General features: G+C 42.3%; 2 protein-coding genes across 2 annotated transcripts; one reads left to right on the top strand and one right to left on the bottom strand.

Annotated features, from left to right (window-relative positions):
• Positions 1-64: 64 nt before the first annotated feature.
• hsp90b1 (heat shock protein 90, beta (grp94), member 1) lies at positions 65-14,197 on the top strand. The gene is made up of 18 exons (XM_043709929.2): positions 65-240; positions 1,741-1,828; positions 3,106-3,247; positions 3,665-3,781; positions 5,662-5,993; positions 6,231-6,342; positions 6,416-6,529; positions 7,338-7,454; positions 7,911-8,048; positions 8,199-8,276; positions 10,544-10,609; positions 11,301-11,570; positions 11,711-11,956; positions 12,331-12,467; positions 12,763-12,841; positions 13,212-13,367; positions 13,534-13,644; positions 13,953-14,197. Exons 1-18 carry the CDS (start codon positions 192-194, stop codon positions 13,980-13,982), a joined length of 2,382 nt encoding a protein of 793 aa, XP_043565864.1. The 5' UTR covers positions 65-191; the 3' UTR covers positions 13,983-14,197.
• Positions 14,198-14,682: 485 nt separating this feature from the next.
• uqcc6 (ubiquinol-cytochrome c reductase complex assembly factor 6) lies at positions 14,683-26,632 on the bottom strand. The gene is made up of 3 exons (XM_043709940.2): positions 26,217-26,632; positions 17,167-17,309; positions 14,683-15,240 (listed from the first exon to the last, which is right to left on the bottom strand). The coding sequence occupies exons 2-3, from the start codon at positions 17,272-17,274 to the stop codon at positions 15,145-15,147; spliced, it is 204 nt and encodes a 67-aa protein (XP_043565875.1). The 5' UTR covers positions 17,275-17,309; positions 26,217-26,632; the 3' UTR covers positions 14,683-15,144.
• Positions 26,633-26,666: the final 34 nt, after the last annotated feature.

Below are 26,666 nucleotides of genomic sequence, written 5' to 3'. Positions count from 1 at the left end.
TCCTGCCCCCCCCCCCTCGCCAGCCTGATCTCCCCCTATTCCCCCGCCCCCACCCCCTGAGGTTTTATTGAAGAAACCGCGGCGTGGAGCGGCTCGGCTTGGGGAGACCGAAATCCTTCTGTTCTCTACCGGCGGGATAAACAAAAAGAAGCTATCAGTAGGCGGATGAGATTTGGAGCCCGTACCTAAGGATGAGACAGGCCTGGATTCTTGTGCTGGTGTGCGCGCTTCTGGCGTTCGGTAAGTGGGGAAAGGGCGCGAGCGGCTGGCTTCTAGAATTTTCCTCACTTCCCCTCTGCGTCTCCCCACCCAACCCCGCGCCGTGCGACCCGGGCCCTAAATCTGGATTTGGCCATAGGTCCTTTCTCATATTTTGGAAGTTGAGACGTATTTGGTGGCGATTGGAATGAAGGAGAGAGTGTGTGTGTGTGTGTGTATTTTACTCCCCGTTTTAGATCTCGCGCGCACAACCTGCACCGATTTCCCCTCACTGACCCCACTCACTCTCCCTCCATGCCATTCCCCCTCACTGACCCCACTCTCTCTCCCTCCATGCCGTCCCCCCCCTCACTGACCCCACTCTCTCTCTCCCTCCATGCCGTCCTCCCATCACTGACCCCACTCTCTCTCCCTCCATGCCGTCCCCCCCCCCTCACTGACCCCACTCTCTCTCCCTCCATGCCGTCCTCCCATCACTGACCCCACTCTCTCTCCCTCCATGCCGTCCCCCCATCACTGACCCCACTCTCTCTCCCTCCATGCCGTCCCCCCCCTCACTGACCCCACTCTCTCTCCCTCCATGCCGTCCCCCCCCCCTCACTGACCCCACTCTCTCTCCCTCCATGCCGTCCTCCCATCACTGACCCCACTCACTCTCCCTCCATGCCGTCCCCCCCCCTCACTGACCCCACTCTCTCTCCCTCCATGCCGTCCCCCCCCCTCACTGACCCCACTCTCTCTCCCTCCATGCCGTCCTCCCATCACTGACCCCACTCTCTCTCCCTCCATGCCGTCCTCCCATCACTGACCCCACTCTCTCTCCCTCCATGCCGTCCCCCCATCACTGACCCCACTCTCTCTCCCTCCATGCCGTCCCCCCCCTCACTGACCCCACTCTCTCTCCCTCCATGCCGTCCCCCCATCACTGACCCCACTCTCTCTCCCTCCATGCCGTCCCCCCCCCTCACTGACCCCACTCTCTCTCCCTCCATGCCGTCCCCACTCTCTCTCCCTCCATGCCGTCCCCCCCCTCACTGACCCCACTCTCTCTCCCTCCATGCCATCCCCACTGACCCCCACTCTCTCTCTCTCCATCCCCCTCCTCACTGACCCCCACTCGCAGCATACCCCCTCATTGACTCCTCCGCACTGCCCTGATCCCATCAGTCCAATGCTCTTTTTTTTTTGCTCCTACTCGTTCCTCCTCCTCCCCACCTCGGTCGGCCCTTGACTGTGGGGGCTGGGCTGGGCCGAGGTTCTTTCACTTTCCGGGCTTATCTCTGTCACACCACGCTGTCAAATTCTGGCTCAGTATTTCCCGTGGGGACCAGACTTGACTTTCCTTCTTCCCATCCCCCCATCCTCTCTTCCATACGGTGCTCCCAGTGCTTTGCCGGTTGTTTCCTTTGAAACAAGGCGCACGTGGGATCGCGCAAACAGTACTTGGGAAAGGTCGTGTTTTTTCTACCCCGCACCACTTACAGAACGTCTTGTTTTTTTTCTTCTTCTACCCCCCTCCAGCTCATGTTCGAGCCGAAGATGAAACAGTCGAGGAAGATCTTGGGAAAAGCAGGGACGGCTCACGCACCGACGATGAAGTTGTTAAAAGGTGCTGCCCTCTATGGGTTTTTTAGTCTTTCTCTATTGTAATTGAACGAGTATTTGGAGGTTCAATCCTATAACTCGTATTGAATTTTTGAAATTAAAAAGTCAGAAAGGCTGCAAGATTACTGTGTAGTTCCAAACTGGCTCAGTCTTTCAAAGGACAAAGGCAACGTGACCCTATTGCCAGACAGATTCCTAGTGGCTTGAATTATCATTTTCAAAATTTGAAAGCAAAATGAGTGGATTATATTAATGCTGTTAGTACTTGAAAGATTGGAGTCTTTATCATGGAAACTGAATGGAAATACCTCATTATGGAAACAAACTCATGGCTTTGCATTCCTTCTCTGGCACCAAGAGCCCTATGATATAGCAGTCTCTGGTTTTAAATCTAGAATTATTTCATCTTGCATTGATGTACCATTCAGCTTATTTTCACGAGTTTATTCGTATTTCACTTTAGTGAAGCTCAACTTGGAGGTGAGCCAGATCTTTGTAACCTTGACAAGCATGTACAAAATAGACATTTTTGCAATAACTTGATTTTGTAGTCATACAGTTTGAGATCAGGTCCAGGCTCAGTCGTAAGCTATCTATCTGCCCCCAGTTTAGAGTTATGGAGATCAACAACCCTGAAAAAGGCCTTTGGCCCATTATGTCCACACCTGTCAAAAACAACCACCTAACTGTTAACCCCAATTCTTATCCCATAGCCTTGTTTGCCTTGGCATCACAAATACATCTAAAAAAGTGTTTCTGCCTCTAAACCTCTTGCTGACAGAGTTCCACATTTCCACCATCCTCTGGCTGAAAAGATTTTTTCTCTCATCTCCTTAAGCAATTTGCCCCTTGCCATAAATCCATGCCCTCTGCTTATTGATGTTACCAAGGGGAAAAGTTTCTCCCTGTCGACTTTATCTATGCCCCTCAATTTTATGCACCTCAATGTTCTCCCTTAATCTCCTCTGTAAGGAAAACTACTCCAAGTCTAACATCTTTCTCCAGCACTGAAACTTCCCAGCCTGGGCAGCCTCCTCTTCACTCTCTCTTGTGCTATCCCATTCTTCCTACAATCTGGATTGTAGAACTGCACACAATGCTCTATGGTCTAACTGGTATTTTATACAGTTTATCTGTATTTGGTGTTAATAACTTAGTATTGAATTCTATAAATTTTAGAATTATTCCCCATACAAATTTTTTAACAAAAGATCTCGTGTAAAATATTGACTTTATTGATGATCAAGTTCTGAATCTAACACCCTCTGTCGACTTCGGTAGGGAGGAAGAAGCTATTCAGTTGGATGGACTGAATCCTGCCCAAGTTAAAGAAATCAGGGAAAAGGCTGAGAAGTTTATGTTTCAAGCAGAGGTTAACAGAATGATGAAGCTGATCATTAATTCATTGTATAAAAACAAGGAAGTAAGTGTTTTTTTTTTACATGTTTTGTTTCTGAAATTGATTTTCAACTTTTAGAATTGGTATCCTATCCCCATGTGGAATTCCAAATTTGGCACTCTTACAGTAGCAAAGTATGCTGAGTTTGAAAGCTCAGTTAACATTTTTTCTATTGATTGCATAATCTTTTCATTGTTCTAGGGTTGAGAGTAGAGTGACAAAACTATGTACCTTTTTTTAATACAGTTTTGATGTCAATAATTGATTGACACTATTCTTGTTAATGGCTGTGGTGTTTTGATATCCTCCACAATAATACCAAGTTAGGATTGCTGACATGTAAGGTTGTCAAAGTTAGATACCATCTCCAGTACAGTCTCTTGTATTTTATGGTAACTATATTTGACTGCAGGATATTAACTTAATGTTTACTGTTGTCAGATATTTCTCCGTGAACTGATTTCTAATGCTTCTGATGCTCTGGACAAGATCCGGTTGATATCTCTCACAAATGATACTGCACTACATGCCACAGAAGAGATGACCATTAAGATAAAGGTTAAATTTCTTTCGTTAAATTTGATGTAGTTAATGTTGCTGGATTAACTAAGATCACTGTAATAAAGACTTTGATCAGGTCAAGCATCGTGACAGCATTTGGTCCACATGAAATGTAAGATTATAGCTTGTGCTAAACTAATGGAAGTTGTCTAGTAGACCATTCAGCACCTCCCAACTGTTCTGTGTTTTTGGGGGTGGCTCAGTGGTTAGCACTGCTGCCTCACAGCACCAGAGTCCCAGGTTTGATTCCAGCCTTGGGGGACTGTGCAAACTCAACACAGACATTTTTCCCCGTGTCTGCGTGGGTTTCCTCCGGGTGTTCCGGTTTCCTCCACAATCCAAAGATGTGCAGGTCAGTTGAATTGGCCATGCTAAATTGCCCATAGTGTTAAGTGCATTAGTCAGAGGGGGGTGGGTTACTCTTCAGAGGGTAGGTGTGGACTGGTTGGGCCGAAGGGCCTGTTTCCACACGAGGGAATCTAAATAAAGATCATGGCAAATGTGTCTAAACTCTCTCTACCATTGGCCCCATTTTTCCATAATGTTTTGCTTAACATATCTGATTTAATATTAATTATCTAGCATCAACTGCCTTTTGTACCAAATATCTGTCATCCTTTGTGTGGAAATGTTTCCCAACATCTCCCCTGAACAGTCTATCTCCTAATAGTCAGACTACACTCCCTAACTCTAGATTACCCAACTGATGGAAATAATTTTATCCACCCTGTCTTTTCCTCTTTAATACCTTTTTTAAAGGTATCAATCAGATCACCTCTTGACTCTTCTAAATATTAGAAAACAGGCCTAATTTGTATAATCACTACTTGTAACTAAAACCCAGCAGTCCAGGTATCATTCCTGTAAATCCCGTTGTGCTGTTTACTTTCTCTATCTGCTTCCACCCCATGCCAAAATTATCCTTACTAATGTGTGGTGTCTAGATCTGCTTACATTGCTCCAAGTGGGGTCTAAATGGGGTTTGTATAACTGCATTATAACTTGTGCATCCTTGTACTTTAGTCCTCTAGGTGTAAAGGCCAGCATTTCTGTTGGATTTCTTGATTATTTTCTGCACCGTTTGTGCCATTTTAAAGATCTAGATCTGTCTCTTTGGACGTCCACTGTATTTAACTTTGTGCTATATAGAAAGTACCCTGGTCTATCCTTTAGTCCAAACTGGATAACCTCTCTCTCGTCTCCATTGAACTATCTGCCACGATTTTGCCCATTCACTTGCTCTACCAATAGCACTTTATAATTTTATGCTATAATCTACAATGCTGCTTAACTTTGTCAGCAGATTTAGATATGACTTTCTATACCATTATCCCAGTTGATATACATGTGAATAATTGAGGCCCTTAAAACATCCTTTTGGGACACCACTGGTCTTGTCCTACTAATCTGAGTACCTGAGTCGAGAGTGTGATGCTGGAAAAGCAGAGCAGTTCAGGCAACATCTGAGGAGCAGGAGAATCAATGTTTTGGGCAAAAGCCTTTTATCAGGAATTTGAGTACCTAACCATTATGTCTACTTTCTGTGGCAAACCACTCAATTCATTTTCCAGCCATATGAGTAATGTGCCCTCCATTTGTATGATTCTACTTTAAAACCTTTTTCATGGGATCATGCAAACAATTTCCATAGATATTCCCCTGTCCACTACCTTAGTCACCTTAGTATTTACATGAGGCATATTACAAGTTGTACTGCAAGTAATACATAATTTTTAGGCACCATGGAGAGCATAGAGCTGATTAGAATGGGGTGATTGTTATAAAATCTTGTAAAGTTGCTAATAAGAGAGTAAATTTTGTTCTTAATTCTGAATGCAATGTCAATAAAGCTTGGAAAATCTATACTTTCTCCCCAGGCTGACAAAGAGAAGAACATGTTGCATGTCATGGATACAGGCATTGGAATGACAAAGGATGAGCTGATTAAAAACCTTGGCACAATTGCAAAGTCTGGAACAAGTGAATTCTTAAATAAGCTGACCGAGATGCAAAGTGATGATCAATCTACCTCTGAGTTGATTGGTCAGTTTGGAGTTGGATTTTACTCCGCTTTCTTGGTGGCAGATAAGGTTATTGTAACATCAAAGCACAACAATGGTACACAGCACATCTGGGAATCTGACTCCAATGAGTTCTCTATCATAGAGGATCCACGAGGAAATACCTTAGGACGTGGTACTACTATTTCGTAAGTTTATAAGCTTGGATTCTTTCAGTATGTAGTTCCTCAAATGGCCTGGGCTTGGAAACTGCATTCTTTTGATCTGAAATTATCCAAGTATGAACCAGCTGGCAATGCAATTACTATTGCTGGCCAATGCAACAATCATAATAGATTTCTACAACTTACTGCTATAAAGTGTTGATTGTTGAATTACTAAATTGTGTGGAGTTGTCTAACTTCGTGTTCTGTTGACCTTTTTAGATTAGTATTAAAGGAAGAGGCATCTGACTACCTTGAACTGGACACCATCAAAAATCTTGTAAAGAAATACTCTCAATTTATCAACTTCCCTATCTATATCTGGAGCAGCAAGGTAATTTAGTAGCAAATTTGGACAGATACAGTAAACTCATAACTTCTAAATTTTAATAAGCTTATCTTAATAGACAGAAACTGTAGAAGAACCAATGGATGAGGAAGAAACAAAGGAAAAAGAAGAAACTGATGATGAGGCAGCAGTTGAAGAGGAAGATGAAGAAAAGAAGGCTAAAACTAAGAAAGTATGAATGTTTTTAGCCATTTAATTGTGTTCACAAAATCAGAATTGGTTGAGGAAGGATGCTTGTTGGGATGTGGATAGTGGTTGTTGCCAGAGATCAGGTTTTGCGAAGTAATAACTTGGGAGATACCTCTGGGGGAATGGGGTTGAGGAGGAGGGGCCATGCATAACTTCAGGTGATGAGGGAGTTGAACCTGTGCTGGTATCACACTGTATTGCAAACTAGCTGTTCACCCAACTGGAAGGTTGTAGTAGACTTGGGGTTGATGGCAGACTTGCCAAATGATTGGATCACTCTTAACTTGGGCTGTCAAGATGACTGTAGTCTTCTTTCAAGTGACCGTAATCTTCAATGGTTGATCTGAAGCTGGATCAACCACTAGAAAACCATGATAACAAGAATATTTTTTGGATGGGGGAGTGCCGAACCAGAGGACACAGCTTAAAAATATGTGGTAAACCATTTAGGACAAGAGATGAGGAGAAACTTCTTCACCCAGAGTGTGGAATGCTCTGCCCCAGAGGGCAGTGGAGGCCCAGTCTCTGGATTCATTTAAGAAAGAGTTGGATAGAGCGCTCAAGGATAGTGGAATCAAGGGTTATGGAGATAAGGCAGGAACAGGATACTGATGATCAGCCATGATGATATTGAATGGTGATGCAGGCTCAGGGCAGAATGGCCTACTCCTGCACCTACTGTCTATTGGATCAAAGCATGTTAATAGTTGGAGCTCAGGCTTAAGGGTTCTAAATACTAGGTCCTGTGATCCTATCTTCCAGCGTTGACTTGATTCTTAATTTTTATGCAGGTTGAGAAAACAGTCTGGGATTGGGAGCTGATGAATGATATCAAACCAATCTGGCAAAGACCAAGTAAAGAAATAGAAGATGAAGAATATACAGCTTTTTACAAGACCTTCTCAAAGGTAATTTTTCTAGAATCTGAGCTCCTATTTTTGTTACAAACTTTGTGCAGCTTAAGTGCTGTCAAAGTGACTGCTCTGGTAACCACTACCTAATCAGTTCATTGTGAAGGGCCAGGTTGCATTTTGGCTTAGTGTTGCTGGAAAAGTGCAGCAGGTCAGGCAGCATCAAAGGAGTAGGAGAATCGATGTTTTGGGCATAAGCCCTTCAGGCTTATGCCCGGAACGTTGATTCTCCTGCTCCTATGCTGACTGACCTGCTGCGCTTTTCTAGCAACACATTAAGCTCTGTTCTCCAGCATCTGCAGTCCTCACTTTCTCCATATTGCATTTTAAACAACGTTTGTTGCTGATGTTCTGGACTGTGATCAGACTAGCAAGAATGAAACAAAATTGTGGAAGTGGTTTGAAATATTAAATGTACCATCCCATGAATTGACTTATTTCCTTTCTGTTCAGGATTCTGATGAACCAATAGCTCATATCCACTTCACTGCTGAAGGAGAGGTCACATTCAAGTCTATCTTATTTGTGCCTAAAACTGCACCCCGTGGCTTATTTGATGAATACGGATCGAAGAAGTCAGACTTCATTAAGGTATGCTACTCTTTTTTTTAAGAAAGGTTAGACTTGAATTGCTACAGCACGTTTTCATAATACATGTGGTTCAAGTATTTACATCTCTTCAGTAATTTATGCATTTTGGTCTAGTTTTCACTCTCTTAATCTAATGACTTCTGCTTGCAGCTATTTGTTCGCAGAGTGTTCATCACAGATGACTTCCATGACATGATGCCAAAGTATTTGAATTTCATCAAGGGTGTGGTAAGTAGTCATTAAATGATACTTCTAATGGATTAGAGTTAGAATCCTACAGCGTAGAAACAGGCCCAACAAGTCCACACTGACCCACTGAGGAGTGATTCCAATCCCACCATCCCACATTTACCACTGACTAATACAGACCTACACATTCCTGAACACTGGACAATTGGGTATGGCCAGTTCACCTAAACTGTTTGGCCTGTGGGGGCACCTGAATGAAACCCACACAGACATTGGGATAATGAGTGAACTCCCTGGAGATGCCAGAGGTTGGAATTGAACCTGGGTCCCTGGTGCTGAGGCAGCAGTGCTAACCACTGAACCACCATGTCGCCCCAAGTTGCTGGTTCAAGAGTTTATTGTACTTTATCTGAAAACTAATGTTCACCATTGCCTGCTGAGACTGAATAAATTACATTGCTGTTAGTAACTGAATTTTGAATTGATGTCTATGCAGGTGTCCATGAATGAGTAATAGGTATAGGGGTAGGACATCCATTCCCTTGACCCTACCCCATTTTAAAATCATTGATCTGTCCAAAGCCACTGTTCCTTTTTGTGCCAGCTTATCAAAGGCCTTAACTCTTTCAAAAATCTATCCACCTCCTAAATTTCAGTGATCTAGTTTCCAAAATGCAACTCTTTGAAATAGAATTCCAGATAGTCTTGTATTTTCTGTACGTTCCTTTTGAATCATTCCAAATGAGTCGTTATTCTGTAACTTTCCCTAGATACAGATGTCTCCACTAATGGAAACTTTTCTACCCTGTCAAGTCCCTTGCAAATTTTTTGTATCGATAAACCATACACTTAAATGTGTAAAGGCCTAGCTTGTTCAACCATTAAGTTAACTCATTATCATCCCAGGAAATAGCCTAATGACTTTTTTAAACTGTCTCCAATGTTAATATACACTTGACTACATTACCAAAAACTGTGTACTGTTCTTTGTGGCCTCTCTCTGTTCTGTGGAGTTACAGTAAGAACTTCCTGTTTTCAGCTATTTCCTTGTGGGCTTAGTATTTTCCCAATAACAGATGTTAAAACAATTTGGCCTATAGTTTCCTGCTTTTGTCTCACTCTGTCCTCAAACAGGGTTGTCACACCAGTGGTAGTCCAATTGGCTGGAAATCTCCCAAATCCAGTAAGGTCTAATTTAGACCAATGACTGTACTATCTCTGTAACCACTTCCTTTCAAAACCCCTGGATGCAGGTCATCAGATGTTGATGATCTATCTGCCTTTAGTTCCATTTGTTTGTCAAATACTTTATTCCCAGTTTACTGATTTTGCCTATGGTATGTTCATAGCATGAAGGCTAATGCAAAATATTGCCTTAAATTATTTGGAATTCCAAATTCTAACATCACCTGGTTTCTCCTACATTGTGATTTTTGCCTTTTTAAATTTTGTCCCACTCCTTAACTGCCTTTACTATCCACAAATAGTTTTCCTCCTCCAATCCTTTTGAACTTGAATGATTTTTGAGTATTGAAATATGTGCCACTGACCTTTCACAGTCTATCTTCTTCCCAGCCTGCATTTTCAAACTCGTGTCTTCATACCTCTGTAATAGACTCTTATTTGATGGCATTGGTTTGAGACCCAATTGCTCTTCCTCAAATAGAATTTGAAGTTCTACCATGTGATTGCTATCTCAAAGAGAATACTTAATGTATTTTTGGGTAGATTATGAAACCTGCATTTTAAAAAGTAACACCCATGAAGCACTACACAAATTTTTCTTTCATACTGATGTTTACCATAATTTGTCTTGTCAATATGTAGATTAAAGCCACCTATGACAATGAGACCTGTAGATGTCTTGCACCAATGACTGACTTCCCTTGTTGTTCTTAATTTCCATAAATTGATTCCACAATACTATCTATCTATTACACCTATATCATTGCTGGACAGATACCGTTAGTAATAGTACTCCCATTTTTGCCTATTCTTCCAGACAGTAAATATCTCAATTTTGAGTTCCCAGTGCTGGTTGCCACCTTGCAACTGTCACTATGTATATCAATGTACTCCATGAATTCCCAAACAGTCAAAACTGTTAAATCCAGATGCTTAAACACTTGTGGCAGTATGAAACATATAGTCAATGTGAATGTGAGGCATGTTTGGAATTACTAACTGGAATTTTTCAGTATACTAGATTTGGTCAAGTGGAGTCTAATCCTTCTTAACTGCTCTTGATATTTTAATTATGGAAGTTATTTTAACACTGATCTTTTTTTTTTCTCCCACCCCAACAGGTGGATTCTGATGATCTACCTCTGAATGTGTCCCGTGAGACTTTGCAACAGCACAAATTGTTGAAGGTGATGTATTCGTTGCCTTGATTTAAAGCCGACGTGCTCCTGATTTCCATTCCCTGCTGTCACTTGAAGTATGGTGACCCTTTGGTTAAACCACCCACCAGCTGCATGTGTCTGTTGGCTAGAGAGCAGTTGAGGGGTCTTTTGGGACTCTAGACATTTTTTACCACTCCTCCTCTTGTGCTTCAGATGTTAGAAATTAAAATGAAGTAAAACTCTTTTAGGTTGAACGTTTCTAACCTAATTTTAGCTTTAAGTATAATAAATGCTTTAAAGCCTCACCCATCAGCACTTGAGTAGATTCAATTCTCTACAGTGTGGAAACAGGCCCTTCAGCCCAACAAGTCCACACTGCCCCTCCCAAAGAGAAACCCACCCAAACCCATTGCCCTACCCTATATTTACCCGACTAACGCACTTAACATTAGGCAATTTAGCATGGCCAATTCACCTGACCTGCACATCTTTGGATTGTGGGAGGAAACCAGAGCACCCGGAGGAAACCCACGCAGACAGAATGTGCAAACCCCACAGACAGGCGGGAATCGAACCCAGGACCCTGGTGCTGTGAGGCAGCAGTGCTAACCACTGAGCCACCGTGTCACCCTAATGCAAACATTTGCATTATTCTCAAACCTAACTAATTATCTCTTTCCCTCTTTCTCTCTCTTCCCCCCCCCCCCCCCCCCCATAGGTTATTAGAAAGAAGCTTGTACGCAAAACTCTAGATATGATCAAGAAGATTGCAGAGGAGAAGTATGAAGATGAATTCTGGAAGGAATTTGGAACTAATATTAAGCTAGGTGTAATTGAGGATCACTCCAACAGAACACGTTTGGCCAAATTACTACGTTTCCAGTCCTCTAACCATGAAACCAAGCGGACCAGCTTGGAGCAGTACTTGGAAAGGATGAAAGAGAAGCAAGACAAGATATACTTCATGGCTGGATCAAGCCGAAAAGAGGTGCGATTGTTAACATTGAGAAAGTTGTAAATGAACAGGTGTGCTAAAAGTAATACTTGCCATGTGAATAATACTACAGTACTTTGTGCAAAATGGAGTCTTGACTCAAACTGTACAATATAAACAACTTTTTTTAACAGGGTGAATCTTCTCCCTTTGTTGAACGACTACTGAAGAAGGGTTATGAGGTTCTATATCTGACAGAACCGGTTGATGAATACTGCATCCAAGCTTTGCCTGAATTTGATGGAAAGCGATTCCAGAATGTTGCAAAAGAAGGGCTAAAATTTGATGAAAGTGAAAAGGCTAAAGAGAAACATGAAGCAATGGAGAAAGAGTATGAGCCACTCTTAACCTGGCTAAAGGACAAAGCACTAAAAGATAAGGTATGTGACTGAATGACACACTTAAGATAACAAGCTCGTTCACATTTTTACTGGGATGTGAGGATGCTTCAATCTTGTTGCAGCAGCAAAAATAAACTTCAGATATAACACTTAAAGTAATAGGTAAACCTTGTAAATTTCTACTCCATTGTAGAATCTTAGCAAGAAAATGCTATTTCCAAAGAACAGGTTACTTCTAAATGCCAAGTGGTAAATGAAGGCAGAATTTAATTCAAATGGAACCTTATAGTGACAATCAATTAATATATTAAATCACTCAAGTATTTTTTGTATTTTTGGAAGGACACTTATGTCCACTAATATAAAGCTGAAAGGAAATTTTAAACTTTTTTTTTTCTCTTTTTTTTTTAAAGATTGAGAAGGCTGTGCTGTCCCAGCGTCTCACAGATTCTCCTAGTGCACTTGTGGCCAGCCAGTATGGATGGTCAGGTAATATGGAAAGAATAATGAAGGCACAAGCCTACCAGACTGGAAAAGATATTTCAACAAAGTAAGTTTTTTTTTAAATTTTAAACAGTAATGTCCAAAGTTGCTGGTATTGGGTCAGAATATCTAAGAGCCTAAATCTAAATTTAGATTTATGATTTGATGCAGGGCACTTATTAAAATATTTCAATTTGTTGCTTAACAATCCAGTGCACATTATGCACTTGTAATTTTTTCATACCAGCCCTTAGTTTTAAAACTGAATGGACTATCTTAACACCTTTTGTTAGTACAGGGAGGAATGACTAAGATTTGACTAGCATCTTTCATAATAGTAATTAGTTTATGAACTCTTCCAGTTACTATTCTAGTCAAAAGAAGACATTTGAAGTAAATCCAAGACATCCTTTGATAAAAGAGATGCTGAAACGAGTTAAGGTACGTTTTTTTTAATTTGGAAAAGCCATATTTGAGATGGTCCAGTTGTAATATGCTAATTTGATTTGTGCTTTACTGGGATGAAGGGAGTTTGTCAGATTTGGGTTTATTGTGTCCACTTGTTACAAACCAATTAAATGGTTCTCAGTAATATACAGCAATTGCTAACAGTATCTTTTTAAACACTAGTTTAAAAAAACTATTATTGGTACTGGGCAAGTCAGGCAGAAGCAGTGTAAATCTCTTTTAGCATACTATGCATGTGCAACAATTTGCAGTGTTAACTGAGATGCATTAGTCTTTAATTTTCATCCATTTTGTAAAATCTATCCTGAGGCTTTGTTCTAATGTGAAACTTTGTTTCCTTCAGGAAAATGAGGATGACCAGACTGCCACAGACCTTGCTGTGGTATTATTAGAGACCGCCACATTACGTTCTGGTTACCAATTACCAGACACAAAGGCATATGGTGATAGAATTGAAAGAATGCTTCGTCTAAGCATGAACATCGATCTTAATGAACAGGTATACCATTGTGTTGGCTAAACCTTTTTTGAATTTTCTTTCAGCAAAATCTTCTTCAGTTGGGTCAGTGCCCTTTTTTTTCAGGGTGGAAGAACCTAACTGACAGCATTGTGGAAGTGAAATTATTTGAATTACATACTAGTTACTGAAATTATTCCTTTTTTAGGTTGAAGAATATGAAGAGATTTCTGAAGAGGCTGAAGAACAAGATGACAAAGAAGATGCAGAAGATGTTGCTGATGGTGATGATGATGAAGCAGAAGAAAAACAGACTGAGGTGGGTTTAACATCTTTTAAGGCTATTGCTTTGTTATGCAAAGTGACAAGAGTTTAGGTTCAGTTTCCATATCAAAGTTTTATTGGTTAACTGTAAAGTCCTGCTGTCTCAAACTTGCTCAGTTAAATTCATCACCAGTTGTCTCTCAGCTATGTCCCTGTTTTTGGGGTTTTAGTTCAACTGGCTGGAGGGCTGCTCTCATGCATCACAAGCTAGCCATATGTTATGGTCAGAGTTTGACTTTTACACATGTACAATAATGCAAAGACAACTTGCTAAATCTGTTAAATGTTTCTTCCCACTTCCAGGATTCCACAGATGTAAAAGATGAATTGTAAGGAATTTGAAGACTGCAATTTTACACTGGGGAGGTGTAATATACTGATGAGACCATTGAACAGGATGAACAAACAATTCATTTATCCCTATTAAAGGTCTGGGAGGGCAAAAGTTTTGTATGTTACTTTCCTTCAAGTGAAACGACTGTAAATTTGTAATATTTAAAAATTACTTGTGAAACTTGTTGTGTAAACCATAAAACTTTTCCACAAAATTTGTTAAAGCTTGTTTTGATATTAAGTTGATCATTCAATGAAATCCATTTAGAAACTAAATTGCTGCTGTGTAAAACGTTTCAATCTCTATCAATTCGGCCTGCAAGATCCTAGGTATAGGATTTGCAGACTTGGCACTCGACTCTACTATCTAAACATCAATCTAGTAAGGTGTCAGGAATGACTCTGAAGTGCTAAGTCACAGCCCACTAAGTTTCCTCATTTTTGATTAAATTTCCTATTGTTTACTTCCACTGTAAAATGTGCTTTTGCCTCAATTTTGGTTTAAAATTTGAAAATCCCCAGATATTTTATAGCTAAATTGTTAATGTGACTTGTTAATCCAAACATGTTCAGCCCTGAACCTGACAGCAGACTTAAATCTCAACCAGCTATTGACATTAAGTGTTAAGGAACCCATGAAAAATGATCTCTACCAGGTGCTAATAATCCAGTATATGACTACATATATAGGAGCTAGTAATTGAATATGAAATGAACATTTTTATTTGTAACTTACAAACCTTTAAATGTGGATTCAACAAATGTTGAACTGCCATGCTGATTTAACAATGAAATTGAGTAATTTGTTAATTGAAAATTTATGTTCATCTGGTATTTAACAATTTCCTTCAGAATAATTGCATTGCAAGAAAAGACAATGCTGTACTGTCTCAATCCAAGTAAACGCTGTAGCCTTGACTAACTCATTAGGCCAATGGTACAGCTGGTTACAAATCTAATTTTTTTTGCAGTTAGACCAAAAGCTGACCTTGCACATGCTGGTCACACCTTGGTGAAAGGAACTGTTCAACTTTACATGCCCTCTTTCCCTTGAGACCTGAACCATCCCTACAGAACAGCTCATAGCACAAAGTAGACAAAACTTAAAAATGTCTTGTATCATTTAAGTTCCACAATTAACAATTTGAATTTTTTTTTCACTTCACTGTTGTTCAGAATCGTGAGTTTGCACTTGGTTTTTCAGACCCAGCAGTTCTGTTTTAAGCTCACCTGGTTTAGGTGGAATGTCTGGTATACTCTAAAGAAGAAAAAGTTAAACAAAGTTAGTTGTAATAGTAGTGACAATACTATATAATGCTGGCAGAAGTGCTAATACATCATCAACCTATAAATCCATGCACCAATGCCAAGACTACTGATCTGCTGTATAACAGGATGTTGATAATAGCACTGTGCCTAGTCATTATTAATAACATTCCCTATAGCAGATGTACTGAGAATAGTAATTTTAAACTACATTTTATATCTTAAATGTTTCTTATGTAATTATTCTATTGCTTGGAGATGGAGCACATTTTCACAAGAATTTTGCAAGCCTCTGATTACCCACCAGAGCGTTAGTTTCTGGAAATCAAACTTTTTACATGTACATTTCCTAGTACATAACATATTGCTGCAGAATTTTGAATTCAATATCCTAGTTTATTTGCACGTAACTCTTGGAGCCCCTGTAAAATGCACCAGAAAGTCATTTACTAATCACTGCTTCAACTCCCCTGCAATGTTGAACCATCCAGGGAACTGTAGATTACATTAGCAAAGTTAATTTGCAACTTAATTCATCACTGCATTCAGTCAAATACAAATGAGCTTTTCCAACAATTTGTTTAATATTGTTTGGACAAGTTCAGTAATTGTCTTAAACTAGAACTACAATCATTTTAATTATTTGGTGTATTTATTTCTCTCCCAGAATTTAGCATTTTTAAAATTACTACAGAATCTGAACCAACCAGCTGCAACTGAAGATGTCAGGTTGACTCATTTTCTTAACCATAAGCATGATCAAATATATATTAGTACTTACATCAAGAGTATAAGAAATGAAGTGCATACATAGTAGAATGTGTGGTATAAATGGAATTTAACTTAACAGGGGGAAGGAACAAGACCAGAAGAAGAAAATTTCATCAGCATATGCTGCCATTTTCAATTATCACTACACTTAACCAACAGGTGTAATGCACAGATGACTCTTGCATGTCAGGGAAGGAACTCTTCATTCAACTTGCCTTCAATAAGTGCACTTCCTAAATTGGTTGGGTTTTACTACACCATTTCTCTGCAGTGACTGAAATAAGTTTATATAAAACTTATTCCTCAACATAGTACTAATAAGCAATAGTCCCTCAAAGCTGCCAAGTTTCATGCAAATCACATGTCAGCCTTTTTAAATTAGTTTGCATCGTCATGAACTTAAATCACTTATGCACTGCCAAAAATATTTCCAGGCATGTTAGTGGAAAGCAAAGAATGATTTCTGTTGTAAACAAAGTCAAATTGATGACCAACCCCTTTTGAGTGAGACAATATCCAGAGACATAAGATACCCATCCCAAGGAATTCCTGCAATAATCAACCTGGGAATTGAATTGTAGCCCAGAGGTGGGGACACTACCACTGCACCACATGAGCCCTCAAGTTCCTCACGATGGTTATTTCAATCACCAATGTTCCTTCTAACTTGCATTTTCACACAGTTGTTCTAATCCTCTGCATTTAGTGATCAGCATAAAACAATGTTTGGATTTCTGAATCCAAACATTACTGACATGTACAAGCCTCAGGAGCCCAACAGGCAGCCATTTGGAGAACTGCTGATTATGATGCAGGTGGGGCTTGGATTGGACATCCTTGCATGACAGTGTCAGAAGTGGGAATATTCACTGATGGCTGGACCACTTGTAGCTCAGCAGATACCTAAGCAGTCTGTCCATATGCAGAAAGACCTGGGCAAGATTCAGTCTGGTCTGTGACAGAATTCACGCCACATATATGTCAGGCAATGACCATCTCATATAAGACAGAATCTATACCATATGAATTGCATCAACTCAAGAAGGCAGTTCATCACCTTTCAAATGTGATTAGGGCTATAATGGACAATAAATGGTAGGTTAGCGGACTATTTATCAGAAAACAAAATTAATAATTTCTCACTCACCAGATCTGGCCTGTAGTACCTGTGTACGACCTCTGCTCCTGCAAACATCGCTAGAAGGCTTGACCCCAACATCTTCAGATAATGAGACCACGATACCCCTGCTGGCATTTTTATTTGCTAAAACAATCCGCTGCTTCACAGCACTGTTAATAAAACATTCAAACATCCAATGATGAATCACTACAACACTACCAGAGAAAATTGGATACAGAACTGGCTTGGTCATAGATGACAGAGTAGCAGTGAAAGGATATTTTTCTGACTAGGTATCTAACCAGCAATGTTCTACAGAATAACAGCAAGGATCCCTGTTGCTTGTAATGAATATTTAGTGATCTGGAGATCTGATTAGTATTTTTGAGGTTTTTAAAAATTATTTTTATTCATTTGTGGCATATGGCCATTGCTGGCTCGCCAGCATTTATCGCCTGTCCCTAGTTACCATTGAGAAAGTGGTGGTGAGCTGCGTTCTTGAACTGTTGCAGTCCACCTGCTGTGGTTTGACTCACAATGCCCTTAGGGAAGGAATTCTAGGATTTTGTTTCAGTAACAATGATGGAACAGCAATTTCTTGCAGATGGCTGTTTTCCCCTGTAAATCTGCTGCCCTTGTCGTAGAATGGAAGTGGTCGTGGGTTTGGCAGGCACTGTCAGAGGATCTTGGTCAATTTCTGTGGCACATCTTATAGATATCACTCACTGCTTCTAAGCATCAATGGAGAAGGAAATGGATGCTTATGGATGGGGTTTCAATCAAGCAGGCTGGTTTGTCATATGTGGTGTGAAGCTTGTGTTGTTGGAGGTGCACCCATCCAGGCACATAGGGAGTATTCCATCACAATCCTGACTTGTGTTTCATAGATGAAAAACAGGCTTTGTTGAGTCAGGAGGTGTGTTATCGCCAATGTTTTCCTAGCCTCTGGCCTACTCTTGTAGCCACTGTGTTTATATGGTGAGCTGGAAATGTGTTGCTGGAAAAGCGCAGCAGGTCAGGCAGCATCCAGGGAACAAGAGAATCGACGTTTCGGGCATAAGCCCTTCTTCAGGAATGAGGAAAGTTTGTCCAGCAGGCCAAGATAAAAGGTAGGGAGGAGGGACTTGGGGGAGGGGTGTCGGAAATGTGATAGGTGGAAAGAGGTCAAGGTGAGGGTGATAGGTCAGACTGGGGTGGGGGCGGAGAGGTCGGGAAGAAGATCTCAGGTTAGGAAGGCGGTGCTGAATTTGATGGATTTGACTAAGACAGGGTGGGGGGAGGGGAATTGAGGAAACTGGTGAAATCCGAGTTCATCCCTTGTGGTTGGAGGGTTCCTAGCCGGAAGATGAGGCGTTCTTCCTCCGTCGTTTTGTTGTGGTCTGACGATGGAGGAGTCCAAAGACCTGCATATCCTTGGTGGAGTGGGAGGGGGAATTGAAATGTTGAGCTACAGGATGGTTGGGTTGGTTGGTCCGGGTGTCCCAGAGGTGTTCTCTGAAACGTTCCGCAAGTAGGCGGCCTGTCTTCCCAATATAGAGGAGGCCACATCGGGTGCAGAGGATGCAATAGATGATATGTGTGGAGGTGCAGGTGAATCTGTGGCGGATATGGAAGTTAATATGTTGATATGGTGAGTCTAGTTAAGTTTCTGGTCATCCCCAGAATTTTGGTAGTGGGTGATTCAATAATGGTGACACAATTAAATATCATGGGGCAGTGGTTAGATCGTCTCTTATTGGTGATCGTCATAGCCTGACATTTGTGTGTCATGAATGTTACTCACCACTTGTCAGCCCAAGACAGACTTGATTTATTTTGATCACATGTACCTAGGCATAGTGAAATGTTTTGTTTTCCGTGTAATACAGGCAGCTCATACCATACAAAGATCATAGTGTGATTGAATAGAGTGAGGAATATGCAGTTATGGCTGCAAAGCTGTACAAAAAGGACAATCAACATTAGAGTTGAAATTTGAGTTTAATGACATCGGGCATAAAGCTGTTTTTGAACTTGTTGCTATGTATAGAGTCATAGAGATGTACAGCATGGAAACAGACCCTTCAGTCCAACCCATCCATGCTGACCAGCTATCCTAACCCAATCTATGTTCAAGCTTTTCTACCTTCTGCCTGATGGAATAAGTCAGAAGAGATTATAACCGGGGTGGATCTTTGATGATGTTGGCTGCCTTTCCACACCAATGAGAAGTGTAAATGCAGACCATGGATGGAAGGTTGGCTTGCATGATGGACTGGGCTGTGTTCACAACTCTGTAGTTTCTTATGATTGAGCAGTTGCCATACCAGGCTGTAATGAATCCAGATAGAATGCTTCTTATGTGCATCTGTAAAAGTTGGTGAGAGTCCGTATGGACATGCCAAATTTCCTTAGCCTCCTAAGGAAAAGGAGGCATTGTTGTATCTTCTTGACTGTCTCATCAACGTGGGTGGTGCAGGAGAGATTGTTGGTGATTGTCACAGCTAGGAACTTGATGCTACCAACCATCTCCACCTCATCTCTGTTGATGTAGATAGGCATGTGCCTTCTACCTTGCTTCCTGAAGTCGATGATCAGCTCTTTAGTTTTGCTGTCCAGATCTTGTTTTTCATTTTGAAAGGCATTGTGTGTTGGTGCAGGCTTGGTGGGCTGTAGGGCCTGTTCCTGTGCTATTCTTTGTAAATGTCAACAGTTCTCAAAAAAAATTATGTATGGTTGCTACACAAGAATCATCATTTAGTGTGCATTTTTGATTGCTGAGGCATTTAAAAACACAGCATACAGTAAAAGGCAACTGTAAACCTGTAGTAGATAATCCACCAGTTTCTTGAAGTTAATTCAACATGTTTTGATGTATTATACATTTTAAACCACAAATTTGTATACCTTTCTGAACAGTATTGAACTACTTCATATGGACTGCAGCAGTTGAAGGCAGCAGCTGATCAGCACTTTCTCAACAACAATTAGGAATGGACAGCAAATCTAGGGCTTTGCCAGTGTTGCTCATACTTCATGATATAAAAATAACATAAATGTCAAGAGTTTTAATTGTAATTCTAGCTTCCAGTAAAACTTGCAACTATTATACTGAGCCCCAATGTGTATACTGGAACAGATTTCAGAATCTTCAGATTGGGTGCTAAACAAAAGCATTTTATTTTCTTCTTACTTTTCACTCAATGCTGTAAACCATTGGAATTCACTATCTAAAATGGCTATAGATGCTCAGTTGTTGAGTATTTCTAAGGCTGAAATGGATAGATTATGGATTTCTATCAGAATGAAAGATTTGGCAGAAAGGCAGAGTGGATGTCAGTGCTCAATCATGAATTAAACTCCTGAATGCCAGTGTAGTCAGGAGCTCCTGCTTATGATCTTCAGGGATATAACACGTTTGCAATCTGAAATCAGATTACAGTTGGCTGCTTTCTAATTTTTTTTTTTACAAATACTTGGTTATATATGTCCTATGGGAACTGATACATCAGCAATGTAGCTGTGATTATAGCAAGTAGTTTTTCTGTATGGGCAACTGCACAACTTCTTAAGCGAGATGTTAACTTAAGAGTAAGAAAAACAAATATCACAAAGCTGGTCTCTATTTTTCTAAAAACTGTTCCTTTTCTCAAGGATACTGTCCTTGAGACAGAGGGGTCATAAACAGCTCCCAGCTACTTTGATACAGAGATGAAAAAGGATGTTAAAATGCCTTTTGTTTATATGTAAACAGATGAGACTTCAAGCCAAAGTGGTCATGTTTTAGTAGTAACCTGTATAATGAAAGGGGAGTGGTCAGCTCTCCAGCTGAGCAGTTCAGTCCAGAACGAGTTAGGAGTTCAACAGTGAGCTGCGTGGAAACAGGTTACGAATCTCTGTCTCTCCCCTTCTGCCCTTCTAACTTCAACTTGTGAGCATTTTTTCCACTTTTACTGCTTTTTAAGGGGGTTTGCTAATTGGGATTTTTATGTATATTCAGAACAGCATAATTAAGTCCAGTTTAGAGAGACTGAGTTCTGTAGGGGTTCTTTATTCTGTTCTTTGGGTTTCATTGTGTAATTTTGTGAATACATTTTTTTCTGTTTTAAAACATGGAAGTCAACCTAGCTAACTTACTCTGGGTAATTTTCACTGTACACTTACCGAAACAAATTGCAAAGTTATGGTCTGGGCAGCCTGCTTAAGAATGTTTTGAGTGGTCTGGCCTAGTCCAGAACACAAGAAACTAAACTTATTTTTCAATTTTTAAATTTGTTTTAAAAATTCACTTGGGAGTTTTGTATTTGTTGGAACATTCTGAATGCAGAAGATGCTATTATTTGGGTCTAAACAACAAATTAACTGGGATTGGCTCAGCATTTTTCCAATATTCAGGCCATATTTCACAGCTGTCAGCTGCCTGTAAGCTCCTGAATATTTTGTGCATTTGTTTTCAGATTTGTATTAACTAGCCTGTATTTTTCACAAAGCCTCCTGACTTGCTGAGTATTGACAACGTCTGCAATGGTTGTGCTTTATTTAGAAAAAGATGTACAGACTGGTTGGGCCAAACAGTCTGTTCATATTAGATTAGATTAGATTCCCCAGTGTGGAAACACACCCTTCAGCCCAACCAGTCCACACCGACCCTCCGAAGGGTGACCCTCCGAAGGGTAACCCACCCAGACTCATTCCCCTCTAACTAATGAGCCTATGGGCAATTTAGCATGGCCAATTCACCTGACCTGCACATCTTTGGACTGTGGGAGGAAACCGGAGCACCCGGAGGAAACCCACACAGACACAGGGAGAATGTGCAAACTCCACACAGACAATCGCCAGAGGCTGGAATTGAACCTGGGACCCTGGAGCTGTGAGGCAACGGTGCTAACCACTGAGCCACCGTGCTGCACTATAACATTTATGAACCGAGGCACTCAGGTCACTGGGTTTCTGACGCAGCAGATCATACAGTGGTCATGGAGAGTGTGTTGTAGATTTACCACAATGATATGTGGGCTACAAGGGTTAGATTACACTGAGAGAACATATCTGTGGCATGGTGGCACTGCGATTAGCTCTGCTGCCTCACAGTGCCAGGGATGAAAAATGTGTTGCTGGAAAAGCACAGCAAGTCAGGCAGCATCCAAGGAGCAGGAGAATCGACGTTTCGGGCATAAGCCCTTCTTCAGGAATCTGAAGAAGGGCTTATGCCCAAAACGACAATTCTCCTGCTCCTTGGATGCTGCCTGACCTGCTGTGCTTTTCCAGCAACACACTTTTCAGCCCTGATCTCCAGCATCTGCAGTCCTCACTGTGTGTGGGTTTCTGCTGCATGCCTCCGGTTTACTCCCGCACGTTAGGTGGATTGGCCATGCTAAATTGCCCATAATGCCCAAGTAAGTGAAGGCTGTCGAAAAGTGCAATACTGGAAAAGCACAGTCGGTCAGGCAGCATCAGAGGAGGAGAATCAACGTTTCAGGAAATAAGCCCTTCATCAGGAATGACGCTTGTGGTCCAAGGGTTTCTGGTAACCAACTCAACACAGGCGACCACTACAAACATACCGACTCCCACAGATACCTGGCCTACACCTCCTCCCACCTCCACCGCATCTCCTCCACTTCCCGCTCCTACCCCCTTGAGCCCTGCCCCTCCAACCGCCACCAGGACAGAACCCCACTGGTCCTCATCTACCACCCCACCAACCTCCATATACACCGTATCTTCCGCCGTCATTTCCACCACCTCCAAACGGACCCAACCACCAGGGATATATTTCCCTCCCCTCCCCTATCAGCGTTCCGAAAAGACCACTCCCTCCGTGACTCCCTCGTCAGGTCCACAACCCTCACCAACCCAACGTCCACTCCCGACACCTTCCCCTGCAACCGCAAGAAATGCAAAACTTGCGCCCACACCTCCCCCTTTACTTCCCTCCAAGGCCCCAAGGGATCCTTCCACATCCGCCACAAATTCACCTGCACCTCCACACACATTTATTGCATCCGCTGCACCTGATGTGGCCTCCTCTATATTGGGGAGACAGGCCGCCTACTTGCGGAACGTTTCAGAGAACACCTTTGGGACACCCGGACCAACCAACCCAACCACCCCGTGGCTCAACACTTCAACTCCCCTTCCCACTCCACCAAGGACATGTAGGTCCTTGGACTCCTCCATCGCCAGACCATAGCAACACGACGGTTGGACGAAGAACCTAGGCCTCATCTTCCGCCTAGGAACCCTCCAACCACAAGGGATGAACTCCGATTTCTCCAGTTTCCTCATTTCCCCTCCCCCCACCTTGTCTCAGTCAAATACCTCGAACTCAGCACCGCCTTCCTAACCTGCAATCTTCTTCCTGACCTCTCAGCCCCCACCCTCACTCCGGCCTATCACCCTCACCTTAACCTCCTTCTACCTATCGCATTTCCAACACCCCTCCCCCAAGTCCCTCCTCCCTACCTTTTATCTTAGCTCGCTGGACACACTTTCCTCATTCCTGAAGAAGGGCTCATGCCCGAAACGTCGATTCTCCTGCTCCTTGGATGCTGCCTGACCTGCTACGCTTTTCCAGCAACTCATTTTCAGCTCTGATCTCCAGCATCTGCAGTCCTCACTTTCTCCTACACCTCCTCCCACCCTGACTCCTGTAAAAACGCTATCCCTTATTCCCAATTCCTCTGTCTCCACCGCATCTGCTCCCAGGAGGACCAGTTCCACTATAGAACATCCCAGATGGCTTCCTCCTTCAAAGACCACAATTTCCCCTCCCACATGGTCGACAATACCCTCCAGCACATCTCCTCCTCTTCCCGCTCCTCTGCCCGTGAACCTCAACCTTCCAATCACAAGGACAGAACTTCCCCTGGTCCTCACCTTCCACCCCACCAACATCCAGATACATCACATCATCCTCTGCCATTTAAAAGTAGACCTCACCACAAGATATACTACCCTCCTGTCAGAGAAATGTGCCCAATAAATTAGAGATCACAAAGCACAGTTCGAAGTGAAATCGACAAACAGTTTATTAGTAGGCGATAGCGTGGAAGAGAAACTGACTAAGCTGAAACAGTACAGACAGTCTGCCCAGGCAGTCAAGAATTTCTCTTCCCAGAGCTGAGGATGTGACCAGATTTTATTATAATGCTGTACAATAAGGCTAATTAGAAATGGGGAAAATACAATGCATCTGGAAATGGAGTAATCTAGTTATAATGATGCTAATTCGAAAATAGTTATCGGAGGAATGTCACGATTCTCTGCACAAAGCAACATTCTGACAGTATCGAAGGTTCCGGAGGTTTCATTCCTCTTTACAGGTAAGTGCTAATGACTCCTCTGAAGTGGTGAGGTGCTTCCATTGTCTTGTCCTGGGAGCAATGCTCTTGCTGGTGCCTTTCTGTCTGACCAGTTCTTTGTGTGGCTTTGGTACTGCTAGGTTGTGAAACTGCTCTCGGGGCTTTGGGATAGCTGTGGTGCTCTGTCATTGTTAGTGGGACTTGAAGTGTATTCCCTTGTCTGAGAGTATGGTCTAGTTTTGCTTGTCAGCTTGCTTGGTCCCTTGCTGAGGCATTCTGGGTGTTTTGGTACATTTTAGCCAATTTTGCTTTTGTTAGCCTATTATGGGTTGGCAGATCTTTTCCCACATCTTCTCACCTCTATCTGCATTTCGGAGAGACCATTCCCTTCACAACTCCCTTGTCAGATCCCCCACCAACCCAAAACGAAACCAGCACCTTCCCCTGCCACCGCAAGAAGTGCAAAACCTGTGCCCACACTTACCACTTCACCTCTGTCCAAGGCCTCAAAGGATCGTTTTACATCTGACAGAAATTTACCTGTACTTCCACACGTCATATTTCATCTACCTATCGTATTGCCACCTACCTTCCCCCCCCCCCGCCATGTATCTCTCAGCCCTCTCGACCCACAAGCCTCACTCCTGATGAAGGGCTTGTGCCCAAAATGTTGATTCTCCTGCTCCTTGGATGCTGCCTGACTGGCTGTGCTTTTCTAGCAGCACACTCTTCGATTCCGATCTCCAGCAACTGCAGTCCTCACTTTTTCCAAGTATGTGAAGGCTGGGTGGATTAGCCATAAGAAATTCAGGGTTGCAAGGATGGGGTGGATGCTCTTCGGAGGATCAGTGTGAACTTGATGGGCCAAATGGCCTGCATCCACATTGTAAGGATCCTATGATTTATGACTTCAGGGTGTGTCTATAATTTATAAGAGTTAAAACTGACTTGACCAAGGTTACAAAACATTAAAAGGGAACAGACAGGGTAGTTAAGAAACTATTTCTGCCAGTTGAGGAGCTTACGACTATGGTCATAGCCAAAAACACCTTTCAAGACTGAAACAAGTAAACACGCGTTAAAAACTGGAAATATTTGGATCTCTCTTCCGCAAATTCATTTTACATCAGATTGCTATCGACAAATATTAAATGATATGTGGGCAAAGGGAGACAAAATTACACAAGATGCACAGCACAGAAAGAAGCCGATATTTTATTGTATTTGTATTCCATCCTGTCACATCATTTAAATATCAGCCTCACCCTCCATTCCCTTCTGCCTCGCACAGTCGTCAATGTCCCCTTAAATGCATCATTACTATCTGTCTCAACCATTCCTTGTGGGAGCGAGTTCTACATCCTCACTACCGTCTGGGTGAAGAGACTTTCACAGTCATAGAGTCGGTGGGCTTTTGTGTCCACAATGATCACCAAGCATCTATTCTAATCCCATTTTGCCCACACTTGGCCCCCTGTCTTGCATGCTGTTGCATTTCAACTGCTCATTCAAATACATAAGTGTCTTTCGGATTCTCACCTCTACCTTCGTTTTAGGTAGTGAGTTCCAGATGATTTTCTACCACCCCTCCCCCCCTCGCCCCAGAACCACTTGCTCTTTACCTTAAAACGATGTTCACCACCCTCGCGGGTTCTCCCCTATCTACCTATGTAGCTTTGTGGTTATTGAACCACCACTCGTCGACCAGCCCGAAGAAGTCGAACCGAGGAGACCATAGCTCCCACGGAATCCTCTGCCCGTACAGTTTGAGTGGAGGCGCACAGCACTTACCGGCTCCCAGTCGTCCCGACCTTTCCACCTCCAGCCCGTTGTCGGGGAATGGAAGACGGTGCTTCTCTGACAACCGTCCCTCGTGCCGCAACGGAGCAACGACGTTAGTTCCGCCCCTCAAAACACCGCCGTCCGGCGACCGTTTCCTCCGCTCATTAACCACAACATGCTTCCAAAACAACCAAAATAAAATGCGTTACCAGTAAGGGCCATTCCCCCCCCCCACATTCGCTGACCATATTCTCTCCTAGGCTCCAAACGGCCTGCAACACAAACCGTTAGGGATGGAACACCCGGCTCAGATCGGCTTCAGAATTCACCAAGTGTAGTGGGGGGTGTGGAAGAGACATGAGATGTGAATGATCTTACATTTAAGGCAGCGAATGACTGTAGAATAACCCATTGTAAAATTAAAACACCAATAATTCTAACGGAGAAGGCTTGAGGGCA

This window comes from Chiloscyllium plagiosum, unplaced genomic scaffold (genome assembly GCF_037043375.1).
Source record: "Chiloscyllium plagiosum isolate Xiang-an unplaced genomic scaffold, Cpla_swu_hap1 HiC_scaffold_19, whole genome shotgun sequence".
Classification (NCBI taxonomy): Eukaryota; Metazoa; Chordata; class Chondrichthyes; order Orectolobiformes; family Hemiscylliidae; genus Chiloscyllium; species Chiloscyllium plagiosum.
The sequence above is the reverse complement of the archived record's forward strand: the minus strand, read 5'-3'. Positions and strand labels throughout refer to the sequence as shown.

Coding starts and splice junctions, on each gene's coding strand:
- hsp90b1 (XM_043709929.2), top strand. CDS start 192: ATGAGACAGGCCTGGATTCTTGTGCTGGTGTGCGCGCTTCTGGCGTTC. Junction 11,957..12,330: donor ACAAAGCACTAAAAGATAAG/GTATGTGACTGA, acceptor TTTTTTTTAAAG/ATTGAGAAGGCTGTGCTGTC. Junction 13,368..13,533: donor ACATCGATCTTAATGAACAG/GTATACCATTGT, acceptor TTCCTTTTTTAG/GTTGAAGAATATGAAGAGAT.
- uqcc6 (XM_043709940.2), bottom strand. CDS start 17,274: ATGCCAGCAGGGGTATCGTGGTCTCATTATCTGAAGATGTTGGGGTCA. Junction 15,241..17,166: donor GGTACTACAGGCCAGATCTG/GTGAGTGAGAAA, acceptor TTTCTTCTTTAG/AGTATACCAGACATTCCACC.